General features: G+C 42.1%; 1 protein-coding gene across 1 annotated transcript; it reads left to right on the plus strand.

Moving 5' to 3' along the window:
- The first annotated feature begins 280 nt into the window (after window positions 1-280).
- LOC306967057 (cathepsin S-like) lies at window positions 281-15,759 on the plus strand. Its single transcript, XM_079561960.1, has 7 exons — window positions 281-403; window positions 664-786; window positions 12,065-12,214; window positions 12,295-12,522; window positions 12,608-12,764; window positions 15,456-15,564; window positions 15,656-15,759. Exons 1-7 carry the CDS (start codon window positions 284-286, stop codon window positions 15,750-15,752), a joined length of 984 nt encoding a protein of 327 aa, XP_079418086.1. The 5' UTR covers window positions 281-283; the 3' UTR covers window positions 15,753-15,759.
- The last annotated feature ends 2,115 nt before the right edge of the window (window positions 15,760-17,874 follow it).

A 17,874-nucleotide genomic window follows, 5' to 3' on the forward strand; every position in this document is an offset into this window, starting at 1 on the left:
CAGCATTCATGGGGCTCACAGTGTGAAAGAGTGGTTCAGGGAGCATGAGATGGATTGGCCCCCTCAGAGTCCAGATCTAAACCCTATTGACATTCTGTGAGATGTGCTGGAGAGGGCTTAGCACAGTGATCACACTCTCCCACCATCAATACAAGTTCTCAATAAAATTGCCACAGCAAATGTGGGCGTCTAATCAAAGCTAAAGGCGATCCAACCAAGTATTTTTTTTATTTTTGATCAGGCAGTGTCTGGTGTCACTGACTCCTCTTCTGTCACAGGCCTGATGCTGGGAGCCTCTCTGCTGGCTGTTCTCTGTGCCACAGTTTGGGCTGAGTTTGACTCCAGACTGGACAAGCAGTGGGACCTGTGGAAGAAGACTCACCACAAGAAATACCAGAATGAGGTTTGTGTAGTAAGAAAGTACAGGACAAGACAAGATTAATTATCAGAATAGTAAACATTTTAGATCACGATTTAACACTCCAGTTCTACAGGTGAAACTCTGTAATACAACTTACTACAACATGAGAAAGCTACATGTAGTATCTATTATTATACCTCTTTGAAAAGTATATATTTGAATTCTCTGGTTTTATTAGTAAATATTCATTGTGTTGCTCACGTGTATTAAGTCATTAATACATAATTGTAAATGTTGTTTAGGTGGAGGAGCTCGGCCGCAGAGGATTGTTTGAGAAAAACCTAAATCACATCAACCATCACAACCTGGAGGCGTCTCTGGGCCTTCACACCTACACTCTGGGGGTCAACCACCTGTCCGACCTGGTAATGCACTGTCTCTGTCTCATTTGTCACATGTCACTGACCAAATGGAAGTGACGTGACCAACCACTGGTTGATGAATATGGTTGCATGTGTGACTGAATGGGTTGTTTTAATTCTTGGCACTACATTTAAATTTAGACAGCTATCGCTCAACAACGCCACCTGGAGGTGTGGCTCCAGGACCTACTGACACTTCTGAAATCCTTTATCATTTGGAATAAGTTAAAGTCAGTCTGCACGAGGTCTGGACATTAGTATGAGACAGCAGATACAAAAATATAGGTCAATTTATTCATGAATAATTTAATTAGGCTGAGAGATAATTTAAAAACAAATAGCAAAAAAACAAATCTCAAACTGGAAAACAAAATAAACAAGGCACAATATGTAAACAAAGAATGCACACCATGCAACACAGAGATTAACAAAACATGCTAAGGAAGTAACAGGTAACCAAAGTAAAACGTTAAACATAAATATAACACACCAAAACAGGAAAAAGTATACTTTAAAAGTCAATTTTGAACCATAACTAGTCCCATACAAGCACACGTGGGGGAAGCCAAGGCGCCTGAACGTTCCTCACTTGTGCCACATGCCAGCTTGAGTGGGGTTACTTTCCACCCATGGAGTTTCTTTTACATAAGACTAGGGGCAGCAGCCTTCACTCCGGCCCGCTCACTGGCTGCCGCTGAAAGAGTGCACGTTCTGGGATAGCGAGAGGAGAGAAATCCCAAAGAGATCCGGCCAGTCTCTACAGTTGGTCCAGAACTTATTACGACATAGTTTGCACACCAGCGTGTCCACACAAAAGACCACGCGACTGAGCGGAGCAGCCACCGCAACCACACAGCGGCGTCTAGTGCGCGCGGACCGCCCACAGAGTTTTTACAGGCCATGCTTAGTACACCAACCAATCACCACAAGGTAAGGTGCACAGACACAAGCCTAAACATCAACTGACCTTCACCGTCTCCGTCCCTCACATGGCTTGTTCTGATTCTTGCACTTGGACTTGAAATTATACTTTCAAACCCTGTATGAGTGGAGCCATAGGCGTAAATTCAAACCTAACATCAATTATGAATGGTTTAGCGAAATGTTTTAACGTCGTTTTCCCTTCACTCTAGACTGAGGATGAAAAATTGCAAATCGTTGCCCCCTTGAAGCTTCCTGAAGACTTCCAAATGACCCCAACCCCTCTCGAAGAAACAGATGTGGCTTTACCAGCCAGTGTGGACTGGAGACAATCTGGATATGTGACCAGTGTCAAAAATCAGGTAAAAACATTTTGTATTGTGACTTTGTTTACATAAAAGGTACAGGTCTCACTTTCGATCTGATCTGTATGAATGCTCAGGGCAGTACGTGTCGATCGTGCTGGGCCTTCAGTGCAGCTGGAGCTCTGGAGGGTCTGTGGGCAAAGACCACAGGGAGACTGGTGGACCTCAGCGCCCAGAACCTGGTGGACTGTACACTTCAATATGGAAATGTTGGATGTAGAGGTGGATGGATGCACAATTCTTTTAAGTATATCATCAAGAATAAAGGCATTGACTCAGAAGCTTCCTACCCTTATCAGGGAGTGGTGAGAACATGTTTTTATTTACATTGTCACAATCGCCTGTTTGTCTGTGAAAATCACATCTGGATCATTCTCACTACTTCTTTAGGATGGTCCTTGTCGCTACAATCCCAAATATTCCGCAGCTTCCTGTTCGTCATACAGTTTTGTCCCAAAGGATGAGCTCTCTCTTCAGCAGGCAGTCGCCACTAAAGGACCAATATCAGTTCTCATTGATTCAACAACGATTTCACATTACACATCTGGTGAGTAGCAGATTGTGAGTCAGCAGAAATGTGATATACAATATTAAATATTATGTGCAAAATCAACAATAATGTTTAGACTAATCGAGACATTGAAAGGTTTGGTATTGTTCATAATGTAAAATAACACAATTGCAGCGATTTAGAGCTTTTTGCAACAATCATCGCGGTTACATGAACTGCCAAATCCCAACACAGCAGGTTCCTTTAGGAGGGTGGGATCCGCCTTCCCCCTAAGCCAATCAGCAACCTCCTGCGGCCGACTGTAGTCAGACTAGAGCAATATGGACCAGCCTAACCGAGTCAAAGTTTGTGCACATGCTGTCTGTGCCCTGGAAGTTAAATGTCAAGCTTTACATCATGTGTTTATGTCATTCCCTCATTAAAAACATGCCTGAAGTGTTGTCTTGGCACATTCACGTGTTTTTGAGTCATCTGTAAAAACTCTGATGGCGGCCATTTTAGGGACAGGTTTGCTTGAGTCCTCCTAGGAACGCCCCCACCTCCTGGAGACGCCTCCGAGCTTTCGTCACCAGCCGAGTAACCAACCACTGCTCCTCAGCAGAACCCCCTCCCCACTGATGCCACAGACAGAGTGTGGAGGGGGCGTGTCGGAAAGAGTCTGAGGTTCTTAAAGAGACAGAGGCCTATTTCAAGACATTCACTAAAGTCATTTTGAAAGAGCAATTTTATACAAGGCAGTTATTCTAATTTACTGCATTTACAGACCAACAGAAGGTTTGGTCATCATTTTAGTGTGATATAGACTGGTGCTATGTGATTGAAAAAAGCATAATACCCCCCTTTAAGCTACTTCGGATATGCCGTTGTCCAGTAAAGCCGCATAGTCAGACTAGACTTTACATGTAATTTCACATTTATTTCTTTTCAGGTGTGTATTTCAATAAGAATTGTGGACATGGACAAAACCATGCAGTGCTGGTCGTGGGTTATGGCACAGATCAAGCTACTGGACTGGACTACTGGCTGATCAAAAACAGGTGAAGAACACAAGCAACATTATTAGATTTCACATAAGTTAAATAAAATGTTATTTTTTCTGATTGTATTGTCTTTTTTTTCTCTAGTTGGGGAACTGGATGGGGAGAAAGCGGCTACATGAGGCTGGCGCGCAACAAGGGTCAAATGTGCGGCATCTCCTTGCATTCAGTTTATCCTCAGTAAACACACGCCCAGTCTCTGGCTTTATTGTTCAAAATGAATCACATTGTCTTTTAAAAATGTCTCTAAATCACTAAAATAAACGAAACACAGCAAATACGACAGTTTTATGAATATGAATTTACAGTGTCAGGTGTTTGAGGAACATTTGATACTGTAAGTGCTGCTCCTGCTTCTTGTTTATTAAAATTATTTCCTTTGCTCAGATTATAAATCATTGAGTTGTGCATTAACCTCTGTTCATTTAAAGTTGATTTGTGTCTGATCATTAAAGCATATTTGCATCAAAATTGTCTTGGTTAAATAATCTTTTTACTACATTCTTTCTGTTGAATTATGAAACATCATTTCAGAAGGTTTGGGTTTTTTCTACAGCCTTGATCTGGCATTAAATACAATAGTAAAATGTTTCAGTTTTGATAGAATAGTCATGGTGTTTTTCCACACAGTTTTGTGGTGACATTTTTGAATGCTATACTGCCTTTTGCCCGCAAGTATGAACAAATAAGCTTCACACAGGGGAAATGGGGGATTGTTGAGTCTTTTATTTTTTATATAAAAGCGGAATTAATTATTTATTTATTTGTTTGACAGGGACACTGCATGTTCATCTGTCGTCCCTGTTCAGAGGCGGTTTATACAGTGCACAATGAGCATTCTTACTTAGGTCTATAACAAAATATAAAATACAGATAAAATATCCCACCTTCACAGAGTGCATTTACTCCAGTTCGACTTTTACCCAAATCTTAAACCTTGACTGATGCTTACAGCCGATAGGACGGTGTAACGCCTCATTTGAAAGCGACAAAATTCATCTAAACTGATCTTGGTTTTTGTTGGTATTTTGTGGCTTCATTTTTGCATTGTCTGTGCAACACATTTGTCGGGCAGACAATAGACAATTCAGCTTTTGTTAAGGAAATGGCTCAACAATCACACCCCTGGTTTACTCACGTGTCCCAACATCTAACACAACGCTGTTCCAGAAACCGGTCACGCCTTTCACTCTTCCAGGCAATGAGCTGTTGCGCCATTTATGATGAAAAAGATCATGCCATTATTCAGTGTGTGCATAATAATGACAATGATAACAAATTCCTTGTCTAACTTTTGTGGTCCCCTCCCAGAACCGCTACCTTAACATGGTGGAGGGGTTTGAGCGCCTGAGTGATCCTGGGAGCTCTGGGTGTCGCATGGCAAACAGGTCCTATAGGTGACGGGTCAGACAAAGAGCGGTTCAGAAGCCCCTTATGAGAGACCAACAGGCCCAGAATCATGAGGCCGTCCTCCCGTGGACCAACCACCTGCAGGAGGAGCCATAGAGGCTGGTGCAGTGGGATTTACCCGGCAACGGACAAGTGGAAGAAAATGGATGGATGGATGGATGGATGATGGATGGATGGATGGATGGATGGATGGATGGATGGATGGATGGATGGATGGATGGATGGATGGATGGTTGGATGGATGGATGGATGATGGATGGATGGATGGATGGATGGATGGATGGATGGATGGATGGATGGATGGATGGTTGGATGGATGGATGGATGATGGATGGATGGATGGATGGATGGATGGATGGATGGATGGATGGATGGATGGATGGTTGGATGGATGGATGGATGATGGATGGATGGATGGATGGATGGATGGATGGATGGATGGATGGATGGATGGATGGATGGATGGATGGATGGATGAACTTTTGTGGTTTGCGTTGTGTATTGTTTTTGTCACTATTTTGACGCTTTTTCCAAGAAGCTTTTAGATTTGGATAATGCCGAACTGGAGAAAATGTAGTGGGTCGGGTGGGGGGTTAAGAGATTAAAACACCATGATTATAAAGATTTGTGCTCGTGATGACAAATCTGACCACCTGGTTTCTTTAAGTTAAGTTTAAACTGTTGCAAAGTGCGATACTCTCGAAGCCGTTATTGGCAAAGAGGTCCACATGCCTGCAGAGTCGACAAGGGGCCCCATGAACTGGCTCATTATGCACAGCTTTACAATGAATACTCGTTGGGAAGAGTTTTCCCCCTCAGGCTTTAGTGAGTTCTGACTCCTTAACCTCTTCACACCCGCCTTAACCATTTTCTCTAGTTCGGCTTTTCCCAAGTCCAAAAGCTTCTCAACTGGAGCTCACAGACTATAAAGGCCGGGGTAACCACCCTCATTTGAAAGCTAAGACCTACAAAACTGATATAAGCTTCTTCCTCGTTATGATTGTCAAGTTTTGTGGTTGTGTTTTCAGCACGTTTTTGGTGCTTAATCATGAAGAAACAAAACAAAACATGGCCAGAACGCTACAAGAAAGCAATAAAAACGTGAAGATTTTTTTGAAAGCAATGAAAATGTGACAAAAACGTGATTAAAAAAATGACTATGACGTGATAACAAGGACAAGGAAGAAGCTTAGTTTTCAGTTTTGCAGGTCTTCGCTTTGAAAGGAGGCGCGACACTGGCCCATAGTCTGTGAACTCCTCAGTCGAGAAGCTTTTCGGATTTTTCATTTTTGGCTGAAACTGGAGAAAATGTGCGTGGTGAAGGCGGGGGTTAGAATGAGAAGTGGACATGCTTTTTACACACGGCTCAACCACTTTATATTTTATGATGAAACCACAGCATGACCTAAAGAACCTCAGCCTTCTGTTCTGACAGAGAGAACTGTATTATGGGAGTTGTCAGGTGACCAGCCCCTCGTCGCTCTCCCAAGGCGTGCATGGATGGATGTATTTGACTTCTGGTTTCCATTGAAAGGATTTAATTATAATAATAAGAGCGAACCCCAAAGTTGTATAGAGCTTTTTCTGGACACTCAAAGACGCTTAACAATGGAATACAAAATAGCAGACACAGGCCGTGTCTCAATTCTCAGAGTGCAGACTCTGTACTTGTGAACTCCGGGGTACGGACTTGCGGGTGCAGACTTGGAGAACGGACTTGAGGAGTTCACGAGTGTGGACTCGGCTTTTTCAGCGTTTGGAATGAGTGAACTCGATGACATCACAGGAAGTAGCTCATGAACCTGGGGCTGTGAGCTTTTATAACGTTGAATCACCACATATGAAATTAAAAGGGTGAGACACTGCAGGCCAAGTGGAAAGATGTTTTTAAAAAGATAAATTACAAACTTTTGCCGAAAACAAAAATATAATTTTACATTTTAGCCAATTTCCTAAGTACACAGTTATTCCATACTGAGATATGTTCTTACCTGATCTTCGACGAGTTGATACGTACCTGTTGGGTCTTTGACCAAAGATGTTGTTAGCATTTGGCCTCTCTCAGCAGTGAAGTTAGAAGCGACTAAGCTCTTCCACGGGCACAGACAAAGACCAGACAGGTACGTATCAACTCGTCTAAGCTCAGGTAAGAACATATCTCAGTTTGGAAGAACGGTGGCCTGTTCCTTTAAGAAAGCCTGTTTGAACAGGTTTCGGGGATTTCTATGGTTTCTATGGTGTTTAATCAGAGTGTTCCTGTAACTGTTTTGGCCTGTTCCCCAAATCAGTCTCATCAATTCAAAAGTTTTCCCGAAACTACAAATTTACAAATGAAGTAGATGAGTCTGCTCCTCAAATGTGACTGTGACTCAGGCGGGTGCAGAGCATTCATGATGGTTTCAGGGAATTTCAAACCTCCCCATGTGACGCCGTGCCGGGATATATAAACCTCCAAACTACACCTCTGTTCAAAACTTCAACAATGACCTCCACAAGGAAAGGTAAGAACACACTGGTCTTTTCTCCTACATCTCTGTTCAGGCAGAATTACAGTTCCGTGTTTTTCTAGCATAGACATTGACCAAAAGCATTATTCTTTTCTGGTGCTATTGTGCACTTTCTCCTTCACGCAGAGCTACAGATGAACATTTTGCTTTGGGACATCATTTAGAATGATTTCAATTCATTTTACATACAGTAATAATATATTTGCTACAACCTGTTACCTGCCATCTTAGGGTTAGGTTTAGAGTTAGGGTGACCAAATCTCAGTGACTGGAGACCTTACAGCCTATATGCCAGTGTAGCAGACCGAGGCAGTAGCCCACTTGTTAACTGCATTGGTTTACAGTGATCACAACGCCACTCTGAATTGTGGGTCAGAGAACCCAGTATTGACTTTACCCCACGCTAAGGTCACACAGGTTCGTTGGACTAGGTAGGACAGAGACAGGTTAATAAGAAAATATATTGTTTTTATTACTTTGGATTTAAATATATTTTCAGTTCATTTGAGTTAAGAGCAGGTTACATGAGCGGCGCAAATACAAAACTTGCAGATGGAAATCAAAGAGAACAAAACAGCAGAGAAAACCCATTGCTAGTCAAGTCCTTGCGGAACGGCTGGCGGCCCAGATTCAGCAGCCCCACGTGTCCATCACACCTTTTACCTGGAGTGACGGTCCAGCAATGGATGAGGGGACTGACGAGGGGCGGTGTGAGTCCGAAGCCCTCTGCCCTAACAGACCACTGCTATCAAAGAGGTCTCTGGATTTGGGCTGTGCAGGGTTGCGATGAGGGATCAACATAGCGACGAACAGACTTGCATTTTCTCAGAAGGAAGGAAGGACCCTGTTTGACAAGGTTAAGTTTTAGTTCAACATAAATTCGAAGGCTACATAAGGTTTGTGAAGCGTCCGTAACAACGTACCGTGGGATAAAAGCGAAGCGCTCACATTACGCACACCTGCGCGACACAGGGCTGCGACCCTCCCCCATGGTGACAGCACCCGGAGAGCAGGACGCGCACTGGACCCCGCGCTAAAAACAACCAGGTTTTAAACTAACATACAAATAAAAGTAAAGGATGTTGTCACTTAACTCACCGAAAGCGCTATTGAATTGCTGGCTTTCCGCGCACAAATTCGGCCACTGAAGCGCATGTTTGGCCCCAAAGTAGCCGGCCTAAACAGTGGGTGACGTCAGAGGTGAGAGGTCGGGCTGCGTAACGAACCCTCCTTTTTATAGTGCGCCCTCTCACCTCATCAGCCACTACGTGCAGGAGCGCAAAGGGCTACCCTGTCACACCAGTGTGACACCTCATTTGAAAACCAAGACCTTCTAGTTTCTAAAACTATGTGTAAGATCTGTGTGAGTGAAACACGACTTATATCAGATTTGCCGTTCCTAACCTTCATCGTAATCCTAACCCCAGTCCCCTAATGATGACAAGTAACAGGTTGAGATTACCAATAAAATTAATAGAAAAATAATGACGTTAACCTGCAATATTATTCCAGGCTATAACGCTAACATTGACAAAATGTGGTGTATTCTGTTACCTGTGTTTCCTTCTTGCCAACATTGGATTGTGAAAATGTTTTTCATGTATCTACCCAAAGAGTGCACTGAATTGTCGTCATGGCTGCCTTAAATTTACCTGAAGAAGGAAACTTGATATTCAATAAATTATTCTGTTTACCACTGGGGACAAATTACAACAACAGTTTAAATTGTTGATATGAGGACCAGACATAGGGAGACCAGTTCTATAACTCTGAACACGTGAGCTCAAAAGTGAGGACACATGGCCTACAAAACCAAACCAAAATGTTAGAGCGTTTTTTGATCAGGCAGTGTCTGGTGTCACTGACTCCTCTTCTGTCACAGGCCTGATGCTGGGAGCCTCTCTGCTGGCTGTTCTCTGTGCCACAGTTTGGGCTGAGTTTGACTCCAGACTGGACAAGCAGTGGGACCTGTGGAAGACGACTCACCACAAGAAATACCAGAATGAGGTTTGTGTAGTAAGAAAGTACAGGACAAGACAACATTAATCAGAATAGTGAACATTTTAGATCACAATTTTAGATTTTAATTTTCTTGTAAGTTCCTTTCAAACAAAAATGTGATAGTGCGACACGTCTGAGAGAAAGCTACATGGTGTAGTGTCTAATACCACAAGTAATATTCCCCCGAAGGACTGCTTTTATTCTTGAATATTAGTTGTGTTGCTCACATGTAGTATTGAAGTATTAAATACTTAATTGTAAATGTTATTTAGGTGGAGGAGCTCGGCCGCAGAGGATTGTGGGAGAAAAACCTAAATCACATCAACATCCACAACCTGGAGGCGTCTCTGGGCCTTCACACCTACACTCTGGCCGTCAACCACCTGTCGGACCTGGTAATGCACTGTCTTTGTCTGATTTGTCACATGTCACTGACCAAATGTAAGTGACAAGACCAAGAACTCCAAACCTTTCTTTTTGGTTGTTAAATACAGTTGCAAGTCTGACTAACATCAACTGACTCTCCTTCGCCTCACATGGCTTGTTTTCACTCTTGTGCTGGACTTCAAATCTACTTTGAAACACTGAATGAGTGGGATCAGGTTCAGGTTTACTTTATGAGGACCCGTAGGTAAATTTGTCCTGCAGCATTTGACAGGTTCAGCGTCAGGACAGAACAGTATGATGCAGTAAAACACACGTACACAGGCACGTCCACAAACAAACATTAGCATATTAGCTCACCAAGATACATGGTAGGAAAACCTATTTCAGTGCCACTGTAGCAATAACAATAATAAATACATTAAATATAGCCGCAAAGCGGCGATTATCGGCCCTCGCCGACCGCCCTGCCCAAAGCAAGGGGGAGTTTTGTCTAAAATTACGGTATTGATATTGCCTTTATGTTTGTGTATTTTTAAAGTTTTTTCCCTAGTCTTAGCTTTAGGATTTTTGGAATGGGCTAATGTTCCCTCTCGGTATCCGACAACGTTTTTGTTGTGGTGACAAAGTTTTTGTCAGCAAAAAAAAACATGTTTTTGACACTGCTGAGCACTCTGCGCTTAATTTTGGTTGACATTATACAGAGAAAAATGTGTATGAATTTGTATCACACTATATCTGCAAACTGAAGTATATTTTTAAAATTTTACTATCCAAGTACGTTAGATAACCTGGTTCCTCAATTCTCTAGATCTTCTTCACCAGGTTTTCCTCGGAGGAGATAGAAAAAGCACATGTTGCTGAATTATGGAGCTTAACATTTTTCCATCACAATAAAATGGGACATTCTGGACATCGCTACGGCAACACTGTGAAAAATATGGCATAGGTGTGATTGACTTTTCTGATCGGAGCGACCAAATACAATGTTGTGCCAAATTATTCCAATTTTCGTAAACCAAACATTTTCGCGGCCAATTCGAATTTTGCCAAATGAGAGTGTTAAGGACTGTGACTGTAACAACTGAAAACAAAATGATCAAAATCGGGCTTCATATGTGCGAATGGGAGCCATTTATTGTTTGCAAAAAAATGCTAAATACTTCGTCCAATTTGCGGCTCTGCCAGTAATCTGGAGATAATTTAAAAACAAATAGCAAAAAAACAAATCTCAAACTGGAAAACAAAATAAACCATGCAAAATATGTAGACATATGCACACCATGCAACACAGAGGTTAACAAAACATGCTAAGGAAGTAACAGGTAACCAAAGTAAAACGTTAAACATAAATATAACACACCAAAACAGGAAAAAGTATACTTTAAAAGTCAATTTTGAACCAGAACTAGTCCCACACAAGCACACGTGGGGGAAGCCAAGGCGCCTGAACGTTCCTCACTTGTGCCACATGCCAGCTTGAGTGGGGTTACTTTCCACCCATGGAGTTTCTTTTACATAAGACTAGGGGCAGCAGCCTTCACTCCGGCCCACTCACTGGCTGCCGCTGAAAGAGTGCACGTTCTGGGATAGCGAGAGGAGAGAAATCCCAAAGAGATCCGGCCAGTCTCTACAGTTGGTCCAGAACTTATTACGACATAGTTTGCACACCAGCGTGTCCACACAAAAGACCACGCGACTGAGCGGAGCAGCCACCGCAACCACACAGCGGCGTCTAGTGCGCGCGGACCGCCCACAGAGTTTTTACAGTCCATGCTTAGTACACCAACCAATCACCACAAGGTAAGGTGCACAGACACAAGCCTAAACATCAACTGACCTTCACCGTCTCCGTTCCTCACATGGCTTGTTCTGATTCTTGCACTTGGACTTGAAATTATACTTTCAAACCCTGTATGAGTGGAGCCATAGGCGTACATTCAAACCTAACTAATATAACTAAACTAACTGATTAGACCCCCTGAAAGGGATAGACTCTCGACACCCTCAATATTTTACTAAACGTTACGCCCTTGAGTGGAGCTAAATTATTCAATATGTTATTACTGTATGTTATTCTTGATGCAAACATCAATTATGAATGGTTTAGCGACATGTTTTAACGTCGTTTTCCCTTCACTCTAGACTGAAGATGAAATGTTGCAAATCGTTGCCCCCCTGAAGCTTCCTGAAGACTTCCAAATGACCCCAACCCCTCTCGAAGAAACAGATGTGGCTTTACCAGCCAGTGTGGACTGGAGACAATCTGGATATGTGACCAGTGTCAAAAATCAGGTAAAAACATCTTGTAATGTGACTTTGTTTACATAAAAGGTACAGGTCTCACTTTCGATCTGATCTGTATGAATGCTCAGGGCAGTACGTGTCGATCGTGCTGGGCCTTCAGTGCAGCTGGAGCTCTGGAGGGTCTGTGGGCAAAGACCACAGGGACACTGGTGGACCTCAGCCCCCAGAACCTGGTGGACTGTACACAGTCATATGGAAATGTTGGATGTAAAGGTGGATGGCCGGACAAATCCTTTCAATATGTCATCATGAATAAAGGCATTGACTCAGAAGCTTCCTACCCTTATCAGGGAGTGGTGAGAACATGGTTTTATTTACATTGTCACAATCGCCTGTTTGTCTGTGAAAATCACATCTGAATCATTCTCACTACTTCTTTAGGATGGTCCTTGTCGCTACAATCCCAAATCTCGCGCTGCTACCTGTTCGTCATACAGTTTTGTGCCAAAGGATGAGCTCTCTCTTCAGCAGGCAGTCGCCACTATTGGACCAATATCAGTTCTCATGGATGCAACAACCATTTCACATTACACATCTGGTGAGTAGCAGATTGTGAGTCACAGTGGCAAGGCGAGCGTTTACTTTGATTTTACTTTAGCTTTAAAATGCCACAACGCCACCCCAGGAGTTTCACCTGGAGATTTAACTAAATACAGACTGACAAAGCACAAGGCACACAGGTTCGTTGTGATGTGGAATGACAGGCGGGCAAAGTTCATTTTACAAAGGTTTCTTTATTTTACTATAAGTTAAGACACAAGTTCGTATTTGTTGATTTCCATCTCGAAGCGCACCAAAAGTTACCCTTTATGTAACTTCAGTAGCCTACTTATCGTCCATAATTTCAGTTCGTTATCCAGTACCAGCTTTTCGTTGCTTCAGTAGCTACACAAATCAACGTAGTAGTCACCATTCATTTGCACTCGAGGGGGATGAGGACGAGACAAGACAGCAGCTGTTTCAATGCCTGCAGCAGCACAGATAAAAAGGCGCATTTTAGACACTATTTAAATAAAGTTACCTATCGGCAGTGGCGTGCACAGACATTTTGAGGGGCAGGTGCTCAACCAAGACAAAAGGGCACAACCCCCCCCCCCAAAAAAAAAAAGACAAAAAAGTGATTTTTCTGTAATTAGTGACACTAACACACCATTGATTAACACAGCAACATAAAATGTCCAACTATGTGGACCTAATAGTAAACTACACAGACTTTAAAGGACAATGTAGGACTATCACGAGGCTCTGCACTTAAAGGCACACTGCGTAACATTTTGGACTATATTGTTGTGGCAAAACAAAACATGCTCCTAATGACCAGCTCGAACACAGAAAGTGCTGTTGCTGCTGTGTGTAATAAAAGAATGGATTTGGATGTGAAACTAAATTGTGTGTCTAAATCTCAAATTCTACTGCCTTTAGTCACATCTCCATGGAGACGAGCTGGAGACGTCCCCACTCCCATTAAAGTTTACAACCATATCTTAGGCGGGGTGAGCCTCATAGATGTTTGTTTGTACAAGTCTGAGGTATTTTTCAATGATGAAAATAATGGTCATTAAATAAATGCTTGTATTTCAATTTTATTTATTGGGTAAAATTCTACACAGTGTGGCTTTAAGTCTAGCACAAATAAATGATGCAAATGTACTATAGCCTACACTTAAAACATCTGCTTTGTCAATATCATGACATGGATGTTTTTGTCCATGTCAAAAAACATGTTATATAACAATAATCCTGGGCTGTTCATGTTCCTGTCCCCCTCCAGTGTCCAGAACGCAGGCACCTCCTCACCTTCTCTCTCCTCCTCTCCCCTCTGTCTCCTCAGCTCAGCTCACTCTGCTCTGACCCTGGTCTATGCTCAGCCCTGACTTAGTCTGAGTAATACAGCTCATTTTCAGAACATTTTATAGCGCGACAAACAGAACCGCTAAAGTTACTGACTTCTTACCGCGGACTTTATCCGGACGGTCTCAACACGCGCAGCGCTGGCTCGTTCATAAACTTTCCCAATTCACTCAGTTTACTTTACTCCGCGTCTCACAGAGATGGGCTGTACCATCTTCTAAAACAGGGGAAACACGGGGACAGCGCAGCTGCTCAGAGGCAGAGGAGGAAGCGCGATTTGAAGTTCCTGAACATTAAAACTGTATTTTCAGCACATGTTGGCTTAATAGGGCAAATATCTAAGAACAATAAAATAAATAATACTTAATATTGGGGGAGAAAAAAAAAAACAGGTCTCGAGAAGGGCACTTAAAGGGCACAAGGCAGAGGGGGCAGGTGCTTGAGCACCACCTGGGCTCTATCTGTGCACGTCCCTGCATATCGGTCTTAGATAAAGAGTTACCTGCTAACAAAACGAGGGAATCCTAGGCTGTCAACAGTGGACGGCGCTTAAGGCGGACGCCACGCCGAGCTACCACAGCTGTGACAAGAATACGGTGTGAGTATGTTTTGAAAGATTGTGCCAAGCTAAAAGGCTAGCTGCCACTCTTACCTCCCCACACGAGCATCGGAGGGTTGGACGATGTGACCAGCGCACCAGGTCATACCGACATGCTAAAGTAGCGGAGAAGCTCTGCATTAGGACTAATTTAGCATTAAACGCATTCATTTGCGGGCTGACATTACCTGCGCAGACATGACGGAGCGCTCGAACCGGATGGGCCGGAGACCAGGGGCGGAAGTGAGGGGTCAGAGGGCGCGTAACCTAATCCATGCATTATTTATAGGGCGACGCAATGGCATGAAGCCAATAATAAAAACAAAACATTTACGTGCTACACATCAGCAGAAATGTGATATACAATATTAAATATTATGTGCAAAATGAACAATAATGTTTAGAGTAATAGAGACATTGAAAGGTTTGGTATTGTTCATAATGTAAAATAACACAATTGCAGCGATTTAGAGCTTTTTGCAACAGTCATCGCGGTTACATGAACAACACAGCAGGTTCAGTTAGGAGGGTGGGATCCGCCTTCCCCCTAAGCCAATCAGCAACCTCCTGTGGCCGACTGTAGTCAGACTAGAGCAATATGGACCAGCCTAACCGAGTCAAAGTTTGTGCACATGCTGTCTTTGCCCTGGAAGTAAATGTAAAGCGGCTTAAAGGAACATCAACACAACACTGTTAAGCTACTTCAGATATGCCGTTGTTCAGTAAAGCCGCATAGTCAGACTAGACTTTACATGTAATTTCACATTTATTTCTTTTCAGGTGTGTATTTCAATAGGAATTGTGGACATGGACAAAACCATGCAGTGCTGGTCGTGGGTTATGGCAAAGATCAAGCTACTGGACTGGACTACTGGCTGATAAAAAACAGGTGAAGAACACAAGCAACATTATTAGATTTCACATAAGTTATATAAAATGCTTTTTTTTTCTTCTGATTGTATTGTCTGTTTTTTCTCTAGTTGGGGAACTGGATGGGGAGAAAGCGGCTACATGAGGCTGGCGCGCAACCAGAGTCAAATGTGCGGCATCTCCTTGTATTCAGTTTACCCCCAGTAAACACAAGCCCAGTCCCTGGCTTTAGTGTTCAAAATGAATTACATTGTCTTTTAATAATGTACAGAGCAACAAAAAAGTCTCTAAATCACTAAAATAAACGAAACACAGCAAATACAACCGTTTTATGAATATGAATTTACAGTGTCATGTGTTTGAGGAACATTTGATACTGTAAGTGCTGCTCCTGCTTCTTCACATTTTCGTTTATTCCAATTATTTCCTTTGCTCAGGTTATAAATCATTAAGTTGTGCATTAACCTCTGTTCATTTAAAGTTGATTTGTGTCTGATCATTAAAGCATATTTGCATCAAAATTGTCTTGGTTAAATAATCTTTTTACTACATTCTTTCTGTTGAATTATAAAACATCATTTCAGAAGGTTTGGGTTTTTCTACAGCCTTGATCTGGCATTAAATACAACATTAAAATGTTTCAGTTTTGAAAGAATGGTCATGGTGTTTTTCACACAGTTTTGTGGTGACATTTTTGAATGCTATTCTGCCTTTTGCCCGCAAGTATGAACAAATAAGCTTCACAGTTGTTCAGGGGAAATGGGGGATCAAAAAAGATCCATTATCAAGTTCTACAGTTTTTGTGGCACCGTCGCAAACTCGCTATTTTCTTCCCATCAGCGAATGAATGAACTCGAAATTCAGACAAATTGTATTGAAACCAATTTTTTAAAAATTATTATTATTGTTATTCCCCGGCATGTGGGCTTTGTGATGATTATCCAGAATTATAGCATGTGTAATATGTCATGGAGCTTTTATCTGTGAATGACAAACCACAAATGTTAGAAAGGAATTTGTTTTCTTTGTTATTATTAAGCACATCCTGAAAAATGGCATTTTCATCATAAATTGCAACAACTCAGAACAAAAGGCTGTTACTCATTGCTTGGAGGTGTGGAAGGCGTGAGCGCTTTTTGGAATACCGTTATGTTAGATGTTCTAACAGAGTCATCCGGGGCTGTGATTGTTCAGCCTTTTATATTTTATATAATTAATTAATTAATTATTTATTTATCTGATTGACAGGGACACTGCATGACAAATGTGTTGCACAAACCAGAGCTCATGTTCATCAGTCGTCCCTGTTCAGAGGCCAACGGTTTATACAGTGCACAATGAGCATTCTTACTTAGGTCTATAACAAAATATAAAACACAGATAAAATATCCCACCTTCACAGAGTGCATTTACTCCAGTTCGACTTTTACCCAAATCTTAAACCTTGACTGATGCTTCCAGCCGATAGGACGTTGCAACGCCTCATTTGAAATAGGGTTGTGCCGATGGACGATGTCATCGTCCATCGGCGATGAATGAGCAACATCACGATGGAGAGCCACCATCGTGATGCCACGCCCCCTCCTGTCGGAAAAACGCACTTGTCTTCTGTAGGCCTTGTAAACCTACAAACTTTGCAGGGATTGCACTGTAAATTAAATCACGGATGTGGAAAAACGTAGGCTAAGACGCAAACTTCTAAATATTGTCCCATTCACCCACTGTTTTAAACATTACGTTAAAACTGAGCAGATGCAAATAATAAACTCCGATTTACATTTGTATTAGTGTGATAAGAGCGTTGGTATTGAGGAGTTCACGCTCTGAATAAGATCGTTCTCCTCTCAGACTTTACGCACAAGTTTTAAAACATTTCTTTTGCAAAAGTCGTGTTTCGTGACTCTGTTCAGATTATGTTTAGATCCATTTATCCTGCAATCTCACATTTTCCTAGCATACATAGTATATGCAGCATATATATAGGCTATGTAAATGTATATGTATGTAAATGTCTTTAAAAAAAAATGCTTATAATGAAAAATGGACGATGTCATCGTCCATCACGATGGTTCACTGTAAACATCGTCAACGACCAATTAAGGGGACATCGCCCAACCCTAATTTGAAAGCGACAAAATTAATCGAAACTGATCTTGGTTTTTGTTTTTTTGTTGGTATTTTGTGGCTTTATTTTTGCATTGTCTGAGCAACACATTTGTCGGGCAGTGTCCCTGTCAAACAAATGAATAAATAATAGACAATTCAGCTTTTGTTAAGGAAATAGCTCAACAATCACACCCCCGGTTTACTCACATGTCCCAACATCTAA

The sequence above is a fragment of the Gobius niger genome (genome assembly GCF_951799975.1).
Source record: "Gobius niger genome assembly, chromosome: 8".
NCBI classification, from domain to species: domain Eukaryota; kingdom Metazoa; phylum Chordata; class Actinopteri; order Gobiiformes; family Gobiidae; genus Gobius; species Gobius niger.